Here is a 21,954-nt window from a genome sequence, read left to right on the forward strand (position 1 = left end):
TTTCCATCCCCTTGCCCCCTCCTTCCTACCTCACCTCCCTTCTCTCCTTCTCCTTCTCCATCTCCTTCTCCAGCCCAGCCCGCACCCTCCGCTTCTCTGCCACCTCCTCACTGGGCCTCATTCTCACCTGTCCCGCCATCGACCCCTGGCCCACGTCCTACTTCTGGCCTGGAATGCCCTCCCTCCACAAATCTGCCAAACAATCACACTTCCCCCCTTCAAAGCCCTACTGAAGGCTCACCTCCTCCAAGAGGCCTTCCTAGACTAAGCCCTCCTTTTCCTCAGCTCCCCCTCTCTTCCATGTCACCACAACTCACTCCCTTTGCTCTACCCCCCTTCTCCCCACTCCACAGCACTTGTGTATATATGTACATATCTATAATTCTATTAATTTATATTGATGCCTTTTTACTTGTTTTGATGTCTGTCTCCCCCTGTCTAGACTGCAAGTCCGGTGTGGGCAGGGATTATCTCTCTTTATTGCTAAATTGCACTTTCCAAGCATTTAGTACAGTGCTCTGAATGTAGTAAGCGCTTGATAAATATGACTGAATGAACGATCCTATTGGTGGGTGGGAGGTGAGGGGAAAGAATCAGGGACAATCTCTGTCATGGTTACATCATGGTACAGTCTACTCCAACTCCTCCAGTTAATCAACCGTATTTATTGAGCGCACACAGTGTGCTGAGCCCTGTCCGAGGTCCTTGGGAGAGTACAGTAAGGTAGAGTCTGTAGGTATGTTCCCTGCCTACATAGTGCTTACAGTCTAGAGCAGCTGAGAGGCCTCTCACTGCTGTGTGACCTTGGGAAAGTCACTTCACTTCTCTGAGCCTCAATTACCTCATCTGTAAAATGGGGATTAAGACTGTGAGCCCCACGTGGGACAACTTGATCACCTTGTATTCCCCCCCAGTGCTTAGGCAGTGCTCTGCACATAGTAAGCGCTTAACAAATGCCATCATTATTTTTATTATTACTCATTTTTTCACTCATTCAATCACAGGTATTAAGTGCTTACTGTGTGCAGAGCACTGTATTAAGCATTTGGGAAAGTACAATATAACACTAAAGAGTGACAATCCCTGCCCACAGCGAGCTCACGGTCTAGAGGGAAAACCTCCCACTCAATCAATTATCAATCAATCCATTCATCAAGAGGTTTTATTGAGTGCTTACTCAGGGCAGAACACTGTCCTAAGCACTTGGGAGATTACCTTGCCCCCTCCTAACTCACCCCCTCCTAACTCACCTTGCTACTCTACTACTACAACCCAGCCTGCACACTTCACTCCTCTAATAGCAAGCTTCTCACTATACCTCGATCTCATCTATCTTGCCTCCGACCCCTCACCCACATCCTGCCTCTGACCTGGAACCCCCTCCGTCTTCATAACTGACAGATAATGACTTTCCCGCACTTCAGGGCCTTAATGATGATGATGATGACATTTGCTAAGCACTTACTATGTGCAAAGCACTGTTCTAAGTGCTGGAGGGATACAAGGTGATCAGGTAGTCCCACGTGGGGCTCACAGTCTTCATCCCCATTTTACAGATGAGGTAACTGAGGCTTAGAGAAGTTAAGTAACTTGCCCAAGGTCACACAGCAGATACGTGGCGGAGCTGAAATTAGAACCCATGACCTCTGACTCCCCAAGCCTGGGCTCTTTCCACTGAGCCATGCTGCTTCTCTGCTTCTCTTAATGAAGGCCCATCTCCTCCAAGAGGCCTTCCCTGCCTAAGCCCTCCTTTCCTCTTCTCCCACTCCCTTCTGCATTGCCCTGACTTGCTCCCTTTAATAATAATAATAATAATAATGGCATTTGTTAAGTGCTTACTATGTGTTAAGCACTGTTCTAAGTGCTGGGGGGGAATACAAGGTGATCAGGTTGTCCCACGTGGGGCTCACAGTATTATTCCCCATTTTACAGATGAGGTAACTGAGGCTCAGAGAAGTTAAGTGACTTGCCCAAAGTCACACAGGTGACAGTTGGCGGAGCTGGGATTTGAACCCATGACCTCTGACTCCCAAGCCCGTGCTCTTGCTGCTAAGCCATGCTGCTTCTCATCCCCCACTCCCAGCCCCTCAGCACTAATATCCATATCTGTAATTTATTTATATTACTGTCTGTCTCCCCCTCTAGACTGTAAGCTCATTGTGGGTGGGGACTGTGTCTGTTATATTGTGAAACTGTACTCTCCCAAGTACTTAATACAGTGCTGTGGACATTATAAGCACTCAATAAATACAACTGACTGACTGACTGCCCGATCGTCCACAACACCCGTACTCCGGCCCTCAGCTCATTTGTCAAAGCCCTTTGGACTATTTGGACAGTTGCCTTTAGAAAAACTCAGAGAGCGTCAGAACTTGAGCAGCTGTTCCAATTTCCTGTAAAACCTGTGTTCAGCATTAGAGGAAATTGATTCACAAGAAGGTGCCAAATTTGGATTGACTGAAGTGACTAGGCAGTTGTTATGGAAACAAAAGGGACTACAATTTAACTAATTGAAACTCTTACATAGCATCATAAACAAAAGCAGATGGTCTTTACTGGCTCCACTGTTACAACAGCATAGGAACCCTTGTGCCCTAGTGGGCAAACTCTCCCTTTGTCACCTGCCCCGTGGTTTAAAAACCAGAATTTTTGTGCCTTCCCTCTTCGTCTACTGTGAGTGATGAAGCAGTTATTTTAACCGCGCTAACCCAATTAGGGACATATTTTAATGGCTCTCTGCCTGCTTCCCCAGCCCTGAGCCAGAATGTGTGAGAAGTTTATTGTTTAAGCACGTTTTTGAGTAGCCACAAAGACAGGGGTCCCAGCTGGCATGCCCAAGGCCCAGGGCTGGGCCCCTGCCTGGCAACCTCTCCCTCACGCATTACCTTTCTTTGGGATACAAGGAAGCTGCCATTGTTGCTGTATCTTATTGAATCATCTGATCTACTCGAGCTACAGGTCTGTGAGCCCGTTGTTGGGTAGGGACCGTCTCTATATGTTGCCGACTTGTACTTCCCAAGTGCTTAGTACAGTGCTCTGCACACAGTAAGTGCTCAATAAATACGACTGAATGAATGAATGAATGAATGACCTCGTTCATTTTAAACTCACCCTCTTCTATTAATCAATCAATCAATCAATCGTATTTATTGAGCGCTTACTATGTGCAGAGCACTGTACTAAGCGCTTGGGAAGTACAAATTGGCAACATATAGAGACAGTCCCTACCCAACAGTGGGCTCACAGTCTAAAAGGGGGAGACAGAGAACAGAACCAAACATACCAACAAAATAAAATAAATAGGATAGAAATGTACAAGTAAAATAAATAAATAAATAAATAAATAGAGTAATAAATATGTACAAACATATATACATATATACAGGTGCTGTGGGGAAGGGAAGGAGGTAAGATGGGGGATGGAGAAGGGGACAAGGGGGAGAGGAAGGAAGGGGCTCAGTCTGGGAAGGCCTCCTGGAGGAGGTGAGCTCTCAGCAGGGCCTTGAAGGGAGGAAGAGAGCTAGCTTGGTGGAGGGGCAGAGGGAGGGCATTCCAGGCCCGGGGGATGATGTGGGCCGGGGGTCGACGGCGGGACAGGCGAGAACGAGGCACAGTGAGGAGATTAGCGGTGGAGGAGCGGAGGTTGCGGGCTGGGCAGTAGAAGGAGAGAAGGGAGGTGAGGTAGGAGGGGGCGAGGTGATGGAGAGCCTTGAAGCCCAGGGTGAGGAGTTTCTGCCTGATGCTCAGATTGATTGGTAGCCACTGGAGATTTTTGAGGAGGGGAGTAATATGCCCAGAGCGTTTCTGGACAAAGATAATCCGGGCAGCAGCATGAAGTATGGACTGAAGTGGAGAGAGACATGAGGATGGGAGATCAGAGAGAAGGCTGGTGCAGTAGTCCAGACGGGATAGGATGAGAGCTTGAATGAGCAGGGTAGCAGTTTGGATGGAGAGGAAAGGGCGGATCTTGGCAATGTTGCGGAGCTGAGACCGGCAGGTTTTGGTGACGGCTTGGATGTGAGGGGTGAATGAGAGAGCGGAGTCGAGGATGACACCAAGGTTGCGGGCTTGTGAGACGGGAAGGATGGTAGTGCCGTCAACAGAGATGGGAAAGTCAGGGAGAGGACAAGGTTTGGGAGGGAAGACAAGGAGTTCAGTCTTCGACATGTTGAGCTTTAGGTGGCGGGCGGACATCCAGATGGAGATGTCCTGAAGGCAGGAGGAGATGCGAGCCCGGAGGGAGGGGGAGAGAGCAGGGGCAGAGATGTAGATCTGGGTGTCATCAGCGTAGAGATGATAGTTGAAGCCGTGGGAGCGAATGAGGTCACCAAGGGAGTGAGTGTAGATTGAGAACAGAAGGGGACCAAGCACTGAACCTTGGGGAACCCCCACAGCAAGAGGATGGGAGGGGGAGGAGGAGCCTGCAAAAGAGACTGAGAAAGAACGACCGGAGAGATAAGAGGAGAACCAGGAAAGGACGGAGTCTGTGAAGCCAAGGTCAGATAGCGTGTTGAGGAGAAGGGGGTGGTCCACAGTGTCAAAGGCAGCTGAGAGGTCGAGGAGGATTAGGACAGAATATGAGCCGTTGGATTTGGCAAGCAGGAGGTCATTGGTGACCTTTGAGAGGGCAGTTTCCGTGGAATGAAGGGGACAGAAGCCAGACTGGAGGGGGTCGAGGAGAGAGTTGTTGTTGAGGAATTCTAGGCAGCGCGTGTAGACAACTCGTTCAAGGAGTTTGGAAAGGAATGGTAGGAGGGATATGGGACGATAACTAGAAGGTGAGGTGGGGTCAAGAGAGGGTTTTTTTAGGATGGGAGAGACATGGGCATGTTTGAAGGCAGAGGGGAAGGAACCAGTGGAGAGTGAGCGGTTGAAGATGGAAGTTAAGGAGGGGAGAAGGGATGGAGCGAGAGATTTCATAAGATGAGAGGGAATGGGGTCAGAAGCACAGGTGGCCGGAGTAGCACTTGAGAGGAGGGAGGAGAGTTCCTCTGAGGATACCGCTGGGAAGGATGGGAGAGTAGCAGAGAGTGTTGAGAGCCGGGGGGATGGAGAAAGGGGGGAAGAGACTTTGGGGAGGTCGGACCTGATGGATTTAATTTGTTAATGAAGTAGGAGGCCAGATCGTTGGGGGTGAGGGAAGGAGGAGGGGGAGGAACCGGGGGCCTGAGAAGGGAGTTGAATGTACGGAAGAGCTGGAGGGGGGTGATGGGCATGGGTGTCAATAAGGGAGGAGAAATAGTTTTGTCTGGCAGAAGAGAGGGCTGAGTTAAGGCAGGAAAGGATAAACTTGAAGTGAACGAGGTTGGCATGGTGTTTAGACTTTCGCCAGCAGCGTTCGGCAGCTCGAGCATAAGAGCGAAGGAGGCGGACAGTGGCAGTGATCCAGGGCTGTGGGTTAGTGGTGCGAGAGCGGCGAAGGGAAAGGGGAGCGAGTGAGTCTAGCTGAGTAGAAAGGGTAGAGTTGAGAGCAGTAATCTGATCATCAAGACTGGGTAGAGAGGAGAGGGCGGCGAGGTGGGGTGTGAGGCACTCCGCAAGATGGGTGGGGTCCAGAGAGCGGAGATCTCTGTGAGGGAGTAATACGGATTTACAGGGGAAAGGAGTGTGAGTGAGGAGGCAGGTGAGAAGATTATGATCAGAGAGAGGGATCACAGAGTTGGTGAGGGTGGACACAGTGCAGCGGTAGGAGATGATGAGGTCGAGGGTATGACCAAGTTGGTGAGTGGGCGAGGTGGGGTGGAGGAAGAGGTTGGCAGCGTCAAGGAGAGATAGAAGGCGGGCGGCAGAGGAGTCGTTAGGAATATCCATGTGGATATTGAAGTCTCCGAGGATCAGAGTGGGCATGGAGAAGGAGAGAAGGAAGGTGAGGAAGAGGTCAAAGTCGTTAAAGAAGTTGGAAGTGGGGCCGGGAGGGCGGTAGATGACGGCTACAAGAATCTGGAGGGGGTGGTAGAGGTGAATGATGTGGGCTTCAAAGGAAGGGAAGGAAAGGGAAGGGGGAGGAGGGATAGTGCGAAAGTGACATTGGGGGGCGAGAAGGAAACCGACACCTCCTCCTTTTCCGGTGAGTCTGGGGGAGTGGGAGAAGAAGAGGCCTGCACTGCAGAGAGCAGCAGAAGAGACTGTGTCATCCGGCGACAGCCATGTTTCAGTTAGGGCGAGGAGGAGTAGAGAACTGGAAAGGAAAAGGTCCAGGATGAAAGGGGTCTTACTTAAAACGGAGCGGGGGTTCCAGAGGCCACACTTGGCAGCAGCTGTCGAGGGTGGGGAGGGAGGGGGAAGGGTGCGAGGGGTGGGGAGGGTTTGGATTGGGATGAGTTGGCAGGGGCCTGGGCGGGGAGAGTGGGAAGGGGGATGGCGTTGGGAAAGGAGAACTGGGATGTGGTGGGGGCGGGGAGAAGGGGAGGGAGGGGGCCGGGAGGGAGAAGCGGAGGACCTGCACTGGTACAGAGGAATCCTTGGTAGGGGGTGAGGGGGAGTGGTCTTGGTGGGTGAGAGGGAGGGAAACAGCTGGGTGGGAGAGGGGAAGGGGAAGGTGAGGAATGGGAATGGCAGTTGGGAGCAAGGGAACTGAAAGTTCATGGTGAGGTCAGCAGGGCGAGTGACAGTACAACGGGGGGTTAACAATTGAGATGCAGAAGCAAAAAAAACAGTAGCAATGATAAAAGTAGGTGATGGCATCACAGGGTGTAGTTAAGCAATCAATATGCTATGGCAATAATAGAATTGGCAGATGATGCCACAGAGAGCAGATACAAACTATTAAGAGCTGGAGTAGGGTGGGCCAGTTATGGGGGGTCAGGGAGCAGAGATACCTGGGGATGGGAGCGAACAGTCAACTAGCATGGGAGGGCTGAGGAGGTGTGAATTAGGTTGTCGTTAATGTAACATGTAACATGGTGCTAACAAGGTGCTAACAAGGGCTTTTTACCTGGGGGCGGGGGGAGAGTCAGTCAGGACCGGACCGGGAAGCGGGGGGGATGAGGGGCACTTTACGGAAGGCCTCCTAAGTGGTGGGGTGGAAGCAGGGGGGGCGTCCGTGGGGGCGCTGAGATGGCGGGTGGGTGGGCGGCCGGGCCTCTCGGGAACGGAGTCCCGGGCGTCAGTGGCGGCGCTCTGAGGAGAGGATCCTTCCGGGAGCGGCAAGGCCGTGCGGGGTGATGGCGGCCGGGCCTCTCGGGAACGGAGTCCCGGGCGTCAGTGGCGGCGCTCTGAGGAGAGGATCCTTCCGGGAGCGGCAAGGCCGTGCGGGGTGATGGCGGGCGGGCCTCTCGGGAACGGAGTCCCGGGCGTCTATGGCAATTCTACCCTCTCTTCCTCCAACAACCATTCATTCAATTTCGTTCAGTAGTATTTATTGAATGCTTACTGTGTGCAGAGCACTGTACTAAGTGCTTGGGAAATACAAGTTGGTAACATATAGAGACAGTCCCTACCCAACAACGGGCTCACAGTCAAGAAGGTACTAGTCGCATTCCCACATAGGACTCACAGACTTAATCCCCATTTTACAAATCTGTAACAGGCACAGAGAAGTGAAGTGATGTGCCCAAGGTCACACAGCAGACAAGTGGAGAGGCTGGAATTAGAACCCAGGTTTTTCTGATTTCTAGGCCTGTACTCTATCCACTAGACCACACTGTTTCTCCATTAATAATAAAAGATCCTGCTTTAGTAAAGAGTAAAGGATCCATTAAGCCCTCAACGCAGGGGCGTTGAGAAGTTCCTACCAAGGGATGATCAGTACTATGTAATAATAATAATGATGGTAAGAGCTTACTATGTGCCAAGTACTGTTCTATGCCTGGGGTAGATACAAGATCATCACGTTGTCCCACATGGGGCTCCCAGTCTTCATCCCCATTTTACAGATGAGGGAACTGAGGCACAGAGAAGCGAAGTGACTTGCTCAAAGTCACACAGCTAAGTGGCCCAAGCATCCCCAGTTACAAAGATCTCCTCCAGCCCGGGCTGTCTGTGTCATCCATTTTCCCCAGACTTTTATACTCTACTTGTTGACCAGTACATGGAGGTTCTTCTGCCTAATTATCCTAATCTATTACCATATTCTCCACCCTTATTGATTCCCATGCCCATTACCCACCACAACTGTTTCTGACTTTTAACTCCCTCTTCAGTCCCTCCTATCCCACCTTCCCCATGCTTTGCCTCTAATGACACCTTGTTTGTCGATGAATTTGAAAGTACTAAATATAATCTCCCTAAAATCGCTCCTGTGCTTCTCATTCATTCATTCAATCAATTATATGTATTCAGCGCTTAGTGTGTGCAGAATACTGTACTGAGTGCTTGGGAGAGTACAATACAACAATAAACAGACACATTCTCTGCCCACAATGAGCTTACAGTCTACTTTCTCCCCACCATCCTCCTCCTGCCCCCTCTTCCACTCTCTCATCCTTGTGAGCAGGATTGCAAGAGATCTCCAGCATTCTAACAAAATCTACCTCCTGCACCTACCCCTCCAAACCCACCCCTCCTACTTTCTTAATCAATCAATCAATTGTATTTATTAAACACTTACTGTGTGCAGAGCACCTACTAAATGCTTGGGAGAGTACACGACAATATAACAGACACATTCCCTTCCCACAACGAGTTTACAGTCTAGGGGGGAGACAGACATTAATATAAATAAATAAATTACAGATATGGACAAAAGTGCTGTAGGGCTGAATAAATATAGCAAGTCAGGGCAATGCAGAAGAGAGTGAGAGAAAACGAATAGAAAGCTTAGTCAGGACAGACCCCTTGGAGGAGATGTGCCTTCAGTAAAGCTTTGAAGGCCGGGAGAGTAATTGCTTTTTGGATATGAAGGGGGAGGCAGGATGTGGATGAGAAGTTGGCGGAGAGGTAGATGAGAGATGATATTATTCATTCATTCATTCAATCGTATTTATTGAGCGCTTACTGTGTGCAGAGCACTGTTCTAAGCGCTTGGTAAGTACAAATCATCAACATATAGAGATGGTCCCTATCCAACAACGGGCTCACAGTCTAGAAGAGGGAGACAGACAACAAAACAAAACATGTAGACAGGTGTCAAAATCGTCAGAACAAATAGAATTATAGCTATATGCACATCCATTAACAAAATAAATAGAATAGTAAATATGTACAAGTAAAATAAATAGTAATAAATCTGTACAAATATATACAAGTGCTGTGGGGAGGGGAAGGAGGCAGGGTGGGAAGCGAGGATGGGGAGGAGGAGAGGATTAAAAAACTTACCCCTTCCATTTTGCCCTCCCTGACTGCCATCTTCAAATATTCAGTTTTCAAAGGCTGCTTCACCTGCTTTCAAAGTCTCCCTTGTCTCCCCTTTCCTAAATAAAAAACCCTCCCTTGAATCCACCACTTTCTCCAGTTATCCAACCTGAGAAGCAGCTTGGCTCCGTGGAAAGAGCCCGGACTTGGGAGTCAGAGGTCATGGGTTCCAATCCCGACTCCGCCACTTGTCAGCTATGTGACTTTGGGCAAGTCACTTAACTTCTCTGGGCCTCAGTTACCTCATAAATTGGGGATTAAGGCTGTGAGCCCCATGTGGGACAAGCTGATTACCCTGCATCCTCCCAGTGCTTAGAACAGTGCTTGGCACATAGTAAGTGCTTAACAAATGCCATCATTATTATAATTATCACCCCATCTCCCTCTTATTGTTTCTCTACAGTCTTCTCAGAGCAAGTTTTTTACACCTTCTGCCTCCACTTCCTCTCCTACATTTCTCTCCTTGACCCCCTACAGTCTGGTTTCACTCCCTCCACTCCACAGAAACTGCCACTGCCTTCACTAAGTTCACCAGTGATCTTCTTCTTGCCAAATCAGATGCCCTGCACTCCATTCTAACCCTCCTAGACCTCTCAGCTTCCTGGAAGGCAGGGAATGTATCCATTTATTGTTGTATCATACTCTCCCAAGTGCTTAGTATAGTGCTCTACATGCAGTAAGTGCTCAAGAAATATAACTGACTGATTAAGAGCTTACTGTTTGCCAAGCATGGCACTAAGCCCAGAGGTAGATACATGATCCCTCCCTTTGGAGGGAGAACCGGTATCTCATCTCCATTTTGTAGATGAGGAAACTGAGGCACAGAGAAGTGAAGTGACTTTCCCAAAGTCACACAGAAGGCACGTGGTGAGCTGGGATTAGAACCCATATCCTCTGACTCCAAGAGTCATGCTCTTTCTATTAGGCCATGCTGTTTCCGATTATGCAAGAAAAAACAGCCAGATTTGGCTGTACATTGATCTTGAGAGCAATAGCAAATAGACAATATCCCTCTAGCCTGTAAACTCATGCTGGGCAGGGAACATGTCTGCTAACTCTGTTGTGTTGTTCTCTCCCAATTGCTTAGTACAGTCCTGTGCACACAGTGAACACTCAATAAAAATGATTGACTGAATGAATGAATGAGTGAACATAGTAAGTGCTCAGTAAATACCCTTGATTGATTGACTGATCCCCATAAAATATTCATTCATTCATTCATTCATCCATTCATCTTTATTAAGCATTTACTGTGCTCAGAGCAGCATGGCTTAGTGGAAAGAGCACAGGGTTGGGAGGCAGTGGTCATGGGTTCATTCATCCATCTCTGCCATTTTTCAGCTTTGTGACTTTGGGCAACTTATTTCACTTCTCTGAGCCTCAGTTACCTCATCTGGAAAATGGGGATTAAGACTGTGAGCCCCACGCAGGACAACCGTGTAACCTCCCCAGCACTTAGAACAATGCTTGGCACATAGTAAGCACTTAACAAATACCATCATCATTACTATTCTTGTTATTGGGAAAGTACAATACAGCAATAAAGAGTGACAGTTCATTGTGGGCAGGGATTGTCACTCCTTATTGCTATGTTGTACTTTCCTGATCCCAACTCTGCCACTCTTTCTTTCTCCTCAGGAAGACTCTCCCAAAGACATTTCTGCTGCTCTGTTCCCTGTGCCTTCTTCTCCACTGCTGTATTTTTTTTATTCTTACCCTCCCTCACCCCTATGGGATATATGTATTTAATTGGTTGTGTCAATTTGCTTATTTTGCTTACTCTATTTGTATTTATGTCCATCTCCCTGATTAAGCATAATAGTAATGATAATTAACATTGTTATTATTATGGTATTTCTTAAGTTCTTATTATTTTCCAAGTGCTGTGCTAAGTGCTGGAGTAGGTACAAATGAGATGATTGGGTTGGACATAGTTTCTGTGCCACATGGGGCTCACAGTCTAGGAGGGAGTATGATGTAATTTCTCATTTTACAGATGAGGAAACTGAGAGCCAGAGAAGTCAAATCCATTCATTCATTCATTCAATCGTATTTGTTGAGCACTTACTGTGTGCAGAGCACTGTACAGAATGGCTCAGTGGAAAGAACGTGGGGTTTGGAGTCAAAGGTCAGGGGTTCAAATCTCGGCTCTGCTACTTGTCAGCTGTGTGACCTTGGGCAAGTCACTTCACTTCTCTGTGCCTCAGATACCTCATCTGTAAAATGGGGATGAAGACTGTGAGCCCCACGTGGGACAACATGATCGCCTTGTATGTCTCCCAGCGCACATAGTAAGCGCTTAACAAATGCCGTTATTATTATCATTATTATTATTACTAAGTGCTTGGGAAGTACAAGTCGGCAACATATAGAGATGGTCCCTACCCAACAATGGGCTCACAGTCTAGAAGGGGGAGAAAGGCACCAAAACAAAACATGTAGACAGGTGTCAAAATCTTCAGAATAAATAGAATTATAGCTAAATGCACATCATTAACAGAATAAATAGAATAGTAAATATGTACAAGTAAAATAAATAGAGAAATAAATCTGTACAAATATATACAAGTGCTGTGGGGAGGGGAAGGTGGTAGAGCTGAGGGGGATGGGGAGGAGGAGAGGAAAAAGGGGGCTCAGTCTGGGAAGGCTTCCTGGAGGAGGTGAGCTCTCAGTAGGGCTTTGAAGGGAGGAAGAGAGTAGCTCGGCGGATGTGTGGAGGGAGGGCATTCCAGGCAAGGGGAAGGATGTGGGCCGGGGATTGACAGTGCTAAGCGCTTAGTACAGTGCTAAGCGCTTAGTACAGTACTCTTCACATAGTAAGCGCTCAATAAATACGATTGATGATGACAGGCGAGAATGAGGCCCAGTAAGGTGGTTAGCAGCGGCAGAGGAGTGGAGGGTGCGGTCTGGGCTGGAGAAGGAGAGAAGGAAGGTGAGGTCTTGTGTGACTTGCTTAAGGTCACCTAGTTAAGCAGCATGGCCTAGTGGAAAGAGACCGGGCTTGGGAGTCAAAGGACCTGGATTCTAATCCCTCTCCACCACTTGCCTGCAGTGTGACTTTGGGCAAATCACTTCATTCCTCTGTGCCTCAGTTACTTCATCTATAAAATGGGGATTGAGACAGTGAGCCCCATGTGGGACATGGATGTATCCAACCTTGTATCTACCCTAGTGCTTAGTGCAGTGCCTGGAACATAGTAAGCAGTTAACAAATATCATTAGGAAAAAACAAAAGTGGCAGAGCTGAGATTAGAACCCAGGTCCTCCAACTCCCAGGCCTCTGCTCTTTCCACTAGGCCATCCTGCTTTCCTTTAGAATGTAATTTCCTTGTGAGCAGAGAACATATCTAATAATAATAATAATAATGGCATTTGTAAGCACTTACTATATGCCAGGCACTGTACTAAACACTGGAGTGGATACAAGAAAATTGAGTTGTACACAGTCTCTGTCCCATGTGGGGCTTACAATCTCAACACCCATTTTACAGATGAGGTAACTGAGGCCCAGAAAAGTCAAGCGACTTGCCCAAGGTCACGCAGTAGACAAATGGCAGAGCTGGGATTAGAACCCATGACCTTCTGATTCCCAGGCCTGTGCTATATCCGCTACATCATGCTGCTTCACATGCTTCCTTTATGCTTTCCCACGTGCTTAGTATGGTGCTTTGCTCTCAGTGGGCAAGCAAAAACTCCCCACTATTGGCTTCGAAGCTGTCCATCCCCTCTCCCCCTCCTACCTCACCTCCCTTCTCTCCTTCTACAGCCCAGCCCGCACACTCCGCTCCTCTGCCACTAACCTCCTCACTGGGCCTCGTTCTCACCTGTCCCTCCGTTGACCCCTGGCCTGCATCCTACCTTTGGCCTGGAAAATGCCTTCCCTCCTCAAATCCGCCAAACTAGCACACTTCCCCCCTCAAAGCCCTACTGAAAGCTCACCTCCTCCAAGAGGCTTTCCCGGACTGAGCCTCACTTTTCCTGCTCCTCCTCCCCGCCCCATTGCCCCCACTCCCTCCTTCTGCTCTACTCCCTCCCCCGCCACAGCACTTGAGAGGTACATATTTATAATTCTATTTACTTCTAATAATGATGTGTACATATCTCTAATTCTATTTATTTATATTGATGCTATTGATGCCTGTTTACATGTTTTGATGTCTGTCTTCCCCCTTCTAGACTGTGAGCACGTTGTGGGCAGGGATTGTCTCTATTTGTTGCAGAACTGTACTTTCCAAGCTCTTAGTACAGTACCTTGCACACAGCTAGCGCTCAATAAATATGATTGAATGAATGAATGAATGGGCACTCAAGAAATACTTTACTATTACCCTGTTGTCCCCTCTCCTCTGCTCCTGCCTCACTCTTGCTTCCATTCCCATGGCCCAGTCTCCTAACTGGTCATTGCTGGAGAGCCTTCCCTGAACCAATCAAAAAGTGCTGGTCAAGAGTTTAGTACAGTGCTCTGCACACAGTAAGCACTCAATAAATACAATTTAATGAATGAAATGGTGACCCAGGTGGAAACAACTTCCGAGTGTGAGCCCCATGTGGAATAGGGACTGTGTCCAACCTGATTAACTTCCACTTATCCTAGCCCTTAGAACAGTGCTTGGCGCATAGAAAACGCTTGATAAGTTCCATTATAATCATTATTATTATTATTATCATTATTGTTATTGTTATAATGATTCACTTGGTCACGCCTGGGGAATTTCCAGTCCTCAACCAGTCTCAGCTATGGGAGGGCCCTACCCATTCCATTCTTAGCTTGGCCAGTGGCTAGTGAGTGGCAGGTAATCTGCTACATGTCAAAACTCCCCCGTGCTGGGCAGCAGTGGTGCAGGAGAGAGTCGAGGGCGGAGACTAAAGTTTACTGCACAGAAGGCGGAAACAGTAAACCATTTCCAGATTTTTGCCAAGAAAACTCTCTGGATCCACTACCAGTGCGATTGCAGATGGAGAGCTGGGCGTTCTGGGATAGATGTGTCCATGGAGTTGCTAGGGGTCGGAAATGACTCTACAGCATTAGACAAGACAACAAATCCATAGGACAACACTGGCTGCCTCAGGGCTTCCTAAATCAGAAATGGATCCCCCCCCCCCCCCAAACACCCTTCCTCTAAAAGATTAACTGGACTCTTAATATTCCTTCTTCTTTTTCTACCTCAGTTTTACACTGAAAAGTCCTGGTAGAGTTGCTGCAGCTGTAGCTTAAAGTAAACGCAGTCAGCCCTGGGCTTTGATCTAGTGATGCTTGACTACTTGACTACTTGACCTCTCAAAATCTTACTTCTGCCTCTCTCCCCTTTGGTGACAGCCCCTATAAAGAACCTCAAACCTCCTGTCTAATGTCAGAAACTAACCCTAGACTTTCTCCCAAGAAGCAGTTATGCCTTCTTTTCAACCAATTGTGGGGTGGCTCTCGCTATTAGTAAACATAAACAAAATCCTCCAATTTTTTTTGCCTTACCCCACAAGTTCTTATCAATTATTTCCTAGTTTCTACTGCAACAAAAATTGAACTTGCATTTTGATAAATCATTATAATGGTCTGATGTTAGCTTTAGTCACTGAATCTTTGTATTCCTTAAACATTTATGTGCTTTCCAATTATAGCAATATTTTACTTGTCACTGCAAAATGTCAGGTTATTGCTTCAAAGGTAACATCATTTTATTATAATCATATGGAGACTAAGACTAAGGAGCACAGAATGCATAATTAGTTAATGTAATAAAGCTCCGGAGGTTGGATAAAATTCCAATTACTGTTTCCATAGTAATGAATAACTCTTGCATGCTTCAAATGCTAGTAACTTATCGCTGTTGATATTTTAACTTTTATGCCACACATTACATTGAAAATATTAGCACTGTTGAGCTTTTTAAAGATTTCACTGGAGAGTACAAACACATACACAGGAAAACATGTTGATTTTGACATAAAGCATAGTCAAATTTTTGTTTTCATCGGATTCTGACTTCCCTAAATTTATGGAAGGGTCTCTGTGGGATTACATGCATCTAGCATGGAGGCATGTCAATGTACTCTTTGCCCATACAGAACTGGTTTTTGCTGCCTTGGCATTTAGTAGTAGTATCATTTATTGAACACACACCTAGTTCAGTACACTGTATTAAACACTTAGGAAGAACAAAATAATAAAGTGACATGTTCCCTGCCCACAAGGGGCTCAGATTCCAAAGGGAGAGACAAGCATAATGGTATTTACGATTAAAGTGATAAATATAGCATGTATATCATGCCTTATGAGTGCTGAAGAGAGGATAAATAAGTTAATAAGTGCTAGAGTTGGCTGAATTCATTCATTCATTAAATCCTGTTTATTGAGCTCTTACTGTGTGCAGAGCACTGTGCTAAGCGCTTGGGTGAGTACAATAGAACAATAAACAGACACATTCCATGGCAACAGTGAGATTACAGTCTAGAAAGCTGAAGGGATGGTATGCTGAGGGGGCTAGAAAATTCAATGGGGAAAGCTTTATGGGAGGAACTGGGATCTTAGGAGAGATTGCAGTGTGAAAAGAAGTGTAGTCTGTTTGAATTGAGGAGGTAGAGAGTTCCAAACAGGAGAATGGTGTGAGTTTGGGGAATTCATTTAGTCATATTTACTGAGCACTTACTGTGTGCAGAGCATTGTACTAAGGTGGGAGAGTCAAGAACGAGGTACAGCTAGGAGGTTGATTTTGGAGGAATAAATCAAGGGGTTGGAGAAGTGGGAGAAGACAGCATAAAAGTAAGCCGAAGGAGAGCCTTGAAGTCGACTGTGAGCAGTTTTATTTGATGAGAAGAGACACGAGAAGTCAATGGAGGGTTTTAAGATACTAATAATAATAATAATAATAATAATAGTATTTGTTCATTGCCAAGCAGTGGTTCTAAGCGTTAGGGTAGATAAAAGTTCATCAGTTTGGACATAGTCCCTGTCCCACATGGGGCTCACAGTCTTAATCACCATTTTACAGATGAGGGAACTGAGGCCCAGAAAAGTGAAGTGACATACAGCAGAGCACACAGCAGGCAAGTGGCAGAGCTGGGATTAGAACTCAGATCCTTCTGACCCCTAGGCTTGGGCTCTATCTGCTAAGCCACACTGCTTCAGAAAAAGTGGTCTGAGTGTTACTTCAGCTTGATGATCCGTGCAGCAGCATGGAGTAGAGACGGACTGGTTAGAGGCTGGAGGCTGGGAGACCAGCAAGGAGACTGATTCAATAGTCTTGCTGTAGCAGAACTAGAGCTTGTACCAGGGTGGTGACATTTTGAGGAGAGAAATAGGGAAATTTTGTGCAAGGAAAAACCTAAGAATTTGGTAGGGAACAGGACCTGAGGGTGGGATGAAAGAGTAGCCCTGAAAATGAGCTCAAGGTTGGAAGCTCTCTCATCTTTATGTTTTCCATCTCCTTTCTCCCAGGTTGGCATCGTCTTGCATTATTCAACACTTTCCACCATGCTCTGGATTGGGGTTACAGCAAGAAACATTTACAAGCAAGTGATAAAAAAATCCCACCCGTGTCCAAATGGAGACCCACCTCCTTATCCTAAACAACCATTGCTCAGGTACGGATCAACTGTTTTGACGGGCATTGTGTCTGATGGTTGTCTCTTCATTTGCCTCCGCACCTGTAGTGCATTATTAATCCACACTTTTAATAATAATAATAATAATAGCATTTATTAAGTGCTTACTATGTGCAAAGCACTGTTCTAAGCTCTGGGGAGGTTACAAGGTGATCAGTGTGTCCCATGGGGGGCCTCACGGTCTTAATACCCATTTTACAGATGAGGTAACTGAGGCACAGAGAAGTGAAGTGACTTGCCCAAAGTCACACAGCTGGCAATTGGCGAAGCCGGGATTTGAACCCATGAGCTCTGACTCCAAAGCCCGTGCTTTTTCCACTGAGCCACGCTACTTCTTTGGATGACGTATAGAAGAGATGTTGTCCACGATACCTAAGCAGTGCCTAAAATGGCATCAGCCATTTTTAAATGACTACATTTTTCTGTGCCTTGTCAGTCATTATAGGATCACTGAATGAATATGTTTTTGCTTCTAGGCTTTGGGGTGCATCTTAAAACGGTGGCCTGAACCAACTCAAATATGCAAAAAGTTTGCAGTGCATTGAGTAAGCTCGTTCTGGGCAAGGAATGTCACTGTTTGTTGTTGTATTGTACTTTCCCAACCTCTCAGTACAGTGCTCTGTACACAGTAAGCGCTCAATAAATGTGACCGAATGAGTAGCAAAAGAAAGCGGAATTTATAATGATTGCTGCTTGTACAATCTAAATGGCAGACATTACTCAAAAACTTGTGGCATTCTCCCCATGTGCTTTTGAGACTATTATTAGCAAATCAAAAATGAGTAATTTCCAGTTTCTAAATCCCTTTTTCTAAGACATAGTGAAGCACGTTTTAGGTTGTCAGTATGGACGAAGTAGAGAGTCAGGAGCTAGAGAGAAAGAAATGACACCATCTGCAGTCCCTTAGAGACTGCGAATTGTGACAGTATATAGAAGATGCAGAGGTTTTTATTAAGTGCTTACTATGTGTCAAAGCACTGTGTTAAGCAGTAGGGTAGGCACAAGAAGCAGCATGGGCTAGTGGATAGAGCACAAGCCTGGGAGTTAGAAGGACCTGAGTTCAAATCCAGTCCCCGCCCCTTCTCTGCCGTGTGATCTAGGGCAGGTCACTTCAGTTACATATTTATTATGGTTGTACATATTTATTACTCTATTTATTTATTTATTTATTTATTTATTTTACTTGTACATTTCTATCCTATTTATTTTATTTTGTTGGTATGTTTGGTTCTGTTCTCTGTCTCCCCCTTTTAGACTGTGAGCCCACTGTTGGGTAGGGACTGTCTCTATGTGTTGCCAATTTGTACTTCCCAAGCGCTTAGTACAGTGCTCTGCACATAGTAAGCGCTCAATAAATACGATTGATTGATTGATTGATTGACCTCAATTCCTTCATCTGTAAAATGGGGATTAAGACTGTAAACCCCATGTGGGACAGGAACTATGACCAACCCAATTAGTTTGTATCTATCCCAGTGCTTAGAACAGTGCCTGAGCACTTAAGCACTTAAATACCGTCATCATCACAAGACAATCAAATCGGCCAGTGTTGCCACACCCTTGTAGCTCTAAATTGATCGAGTCGTGATTAAGTGAAAGAGTGTTGAACATGCCTGCCTTTACAATTCCAAAAGACACCACTGACAGTGAAGTTTGTGCTTTTATGAGTTTGACTGAAAAGTCTAATGCAGAATCTAAGGTCCTGGCCACCCTGGGGACACAAAAAGAAACGTAAAGTGCCTTAAAGCATTTCCAAGATTCAAATAATTGACTAAAATCATGTGAAAGTATATTTTTAAAATAAGAAAATAAGCACAGTAAATATGGTTGCACCATGAAAAGCAAGGCAAATAGATATCCTAAAATAATATTTGGAACTACGATTTTGCGTTTGCATGGAAATGTGACATTTATTTTTCAGAGCATTATCTTTCACATCCTGTTCAACAAAAGACACTTTGTACTAGCAGATTTGCTATTATTGATCCTGAGTAGAACTCTTGGAGCTATCTAATGTTAAATGAAATAAGCTGTGATCATTCTGCCACTGCAGAGGGGTGGAAAAGGAAACGCTTAAGCCGAAGTACACTTTGGAGAGTTCTCTTGAAGTGAGAGAGCAGGTAATCAGCATTAAAATGAAATGCCATCAAAGGGAAAGTCTGCTTGAAGAGCTCTATAATCGATCTGTGGTATTTATTATTATTACTAATAATAATAATGGTATTTGTTAAGCGCTTACAATCTGCTAAGCACTGTTCTAAGCACTGGGGGAGATACAAGGTAACCAGGTTGTCCCATGCAGGGCTCACAATCTTAAGCCCCATTTTACAGATAAGGTAACTGAAGCCCAGAGAAGTGAAGTAACTTGCCCAAAGTCACACAGCTGACAAGTGGCAGAGCTGGGATTAGATAAATAAATAAATAAATAAATAAATAAATACGATTGAAATCCCACAACCTCTGACTTCCAAGCCCGTGCTCTTTTCACTAAACCATGTTGCTTCTGTATTTACTGAGTGTTTACTATGTGCAGAACACTGTGCTAAATGCTTGGAGGAGTACAATGCAACAGAATTATTGGACACATTCCCTGCCCATTACGAGCTTAGTCTAGAGGTGGGGATATCTATATATAAAGTTACTATGAACCTAAGGTATTTTCTTGTTTGATTTTTTTAAAAAAATCCAAACAGAAAGATCCCAGGACTCACATTGAAACTTATTCCGAATGGAAGTATGACCTGAGGTATCTCAGGTGACTGTTTCTACACTACCATGAGTGCCATTATTTTTTGTCCTTGGTTGATTGGTCAGGCATAAGGTCCCTTGGTTTTTAAATTATCTGCCATAAAGATTTTTGGCTTTTACATTCAGATGTAATACTAAGATTATGGGTTCGTGAGTTAGGGAGGGTGGTGGTGCTGTCTACAGTGATAGAAATGTCAAGGGGAGGACAGAGTTTGTGTGGGAAGATAAAGAGTTCTTTTTTGGTCATGTTGACTTTGTGATGTCAGTGGGACATCCAAGTAGGCAGCTGAGAAGTCAAGAAGGATTAGGATCAGTTGTGTGACTTTGGGCAAGTCATTTAACTTCTCTGTGCCTCAGTTACCTCATCTGTAAAATGGAGATTAAGACTAGGAGCCCCACATGGGACAACCTGATCACCTTGTATCCTCCCCAGCACTTAGAACAGTGCTTTGCACATAGTAAGAGCTTAACAAATCCCATCATTATTATTAGGATGGAGTAGAGACAGTTGGATTTAGCAAGAAGGAGATCGTTAGTGGCCTTTAAGAGGGTGGTTTCTGAGTGAAGGGGTTGGGAACCAGAATGGAGGAGGTCAAGGAGAAAACCGGAGAAGTGGAGTCAGAGGGTCTAGACTACTCGCTCTAGGAGTTTAGAGAAGAATGGTAGGAGGGAGATGGGGCAATAACTGCAGGGACTCGTGGGGTCAAGGAAGGGTTTCATTAGGATAGGAGGGACGTGAGCATGTTTGAAAGCAGTAGGGTAAAAGCCATAGGAGAGTAAACAGTAAGTTGATGGTCAGGGAGGGAAGGGTTGTGAGGAGGAGTTAAATGTCTGAAACAACTGGTGAGGGTTATGGGCATGGGAGTCAATAAGAATGGAGAAATAATGTTGCTGCATTATATTATTAAGTGCCATCAAGTTGTTTCCAACTCATAGCAACTCCATGGATATACTTTCTCCAGAACGTCCTGTCCTCTGCCATAATCCTCAACCTTTCTAATAGTTCTTCCATTATCGTTGTTGTGGTCTCTATCAATCTAGCTACTGGTCTGCCTCTTCCACGTTTTCCTGGGACTTTTAGCATTATAATGTTTTCTCCAGAGAATTAATCTTCCTGATGATGTGTCCAAAATATGCTAATCTAAGTTGAGTCATTTGGCCTTCCAAAGACCACTTTGGTTTAATTTGCTCCAAAATCCATTTGTTTGCCTTTGGGCAGTCCATGTTATTCACCAAAGCATTCTCCAACACCACATTTCAAAAGAATCGATGTTCTTTCTATTCTGTTTTTTCACTATCCAGCTTTCAGATCCATACATTGTCAGTGGAAACACCGTAGAGTTGACAATTTGTTTTTTTGTGGCAATTGTTGCATCAGCATGTTTCATGACTTTTTCCAGGCTCTTCATAGCAAGTCTTCTTAGCATTAGTCTTCGGCATATCTCTTGGCTGCTAGTTTCTTTATTATTGATTATCGATCTTGGGAAAGAAAAATTGTCAACTATTTCAGACTTCTTTCCATCCACTACAATGTGTTAAAACTTCCAGTTGTCAGGATCTCTGTTTTCTTGACATTCAAATACAGGCTCGTCTTTTGGGCCTATGTTTCTGGGCAGAGTTAAAAGAGGTAAGGATGAGTCTGAGGTGGACGAGGTCGGGCTGATACCTGAATTTCCACCAAAAGGGCTCTGTGGCGAATGCACAGGAGAAAAGGAAGCAGGCTGTAGAGGTGATCCAGGGTTATTGGTTAGTAATGCGAAATCAGCAAAGTAATAGGGAAGCGAGTTCAGGAGGGAGGGTGCTGTTGTGGGGTCAATTTGGTCATCCGGGGTGGGTAGTTTGGGTATGGAGACTAAATGGGACATGATGCCTTGGGAAAACCATGTGGAGCCAAATGTTTGGAGGTCTCTGTGGGGGAGCAGGACAGATTTGTGGAGAGGGAGTGTGTGGGGAGAGAGTATGTAGGGAGAGAAGGTAGATGAGGAAGTTGTGTTTCGATAGAGGGATTTCGGAGTGGGTGAGGGTAGAGATTGTGCAGTGAGTAGAGATGATGAGATGGAGTGTGTGACCAAGTTAGTGAGTGGGCGAGGTAGGATATAATAATAATAATGGTGATATTTGTTAAGTGCTTACTATGTGCAAAGCACTACTCTAAGTGCTGGGGAGGTTACAAGGTGATCAGGTTCAGGGGGCTCACAGTTTTAATCCCCATTTTACAGATGAGGCCCAGAGAAGTAAAGTGACTTGCCTAAAGTCACACAGCTAACAGTTGGCAGAGCCAGGATTTGAACCCCCGACCTTTGACTCCAAAGCCTG

General features: G+C 45.8%; 1 protein-coding gene across 1 annotated transcript in view; it reads left to right on the forward strand.

Annotated features, from left to right (window-relative positions):
* ADGRA1 (adhesion G protein-coupled receptor A1) overlaps nt 1-21,954 on the forward strand; it is a 732,027-nt gene that overhangs the window by 623,884 nt on the left and 86,189 nt on the right. The window contains exon 17 of the mRNA XM_038744384.1: nt 16,724-16,869. Within this exon, the coding sequence (XP_038600312.1) occupies nt 16,724-16,869 (146 nt within the window). The remainder of the gene's footprint in view (nt 1-16,723; nt 16,870-21,954) is intronic.

Source organism: Tachyglossus aculeatus, chromosome 3 (genome assembly GCF_015852505.1).
Source record: "Tachyglossus aculeatus isolate mTacAcu1 chromosome 3, mTacAcu1.pri, whole genome shotgun sequence".
Classification (NCBI taxonomy): domain Eukaryota; kingdom Metazoa; phylum Chordata; class Mammalia; order Monotremata; family Tachyglossidae; genus Tachyglossus; species Tachyglossus aculeatus.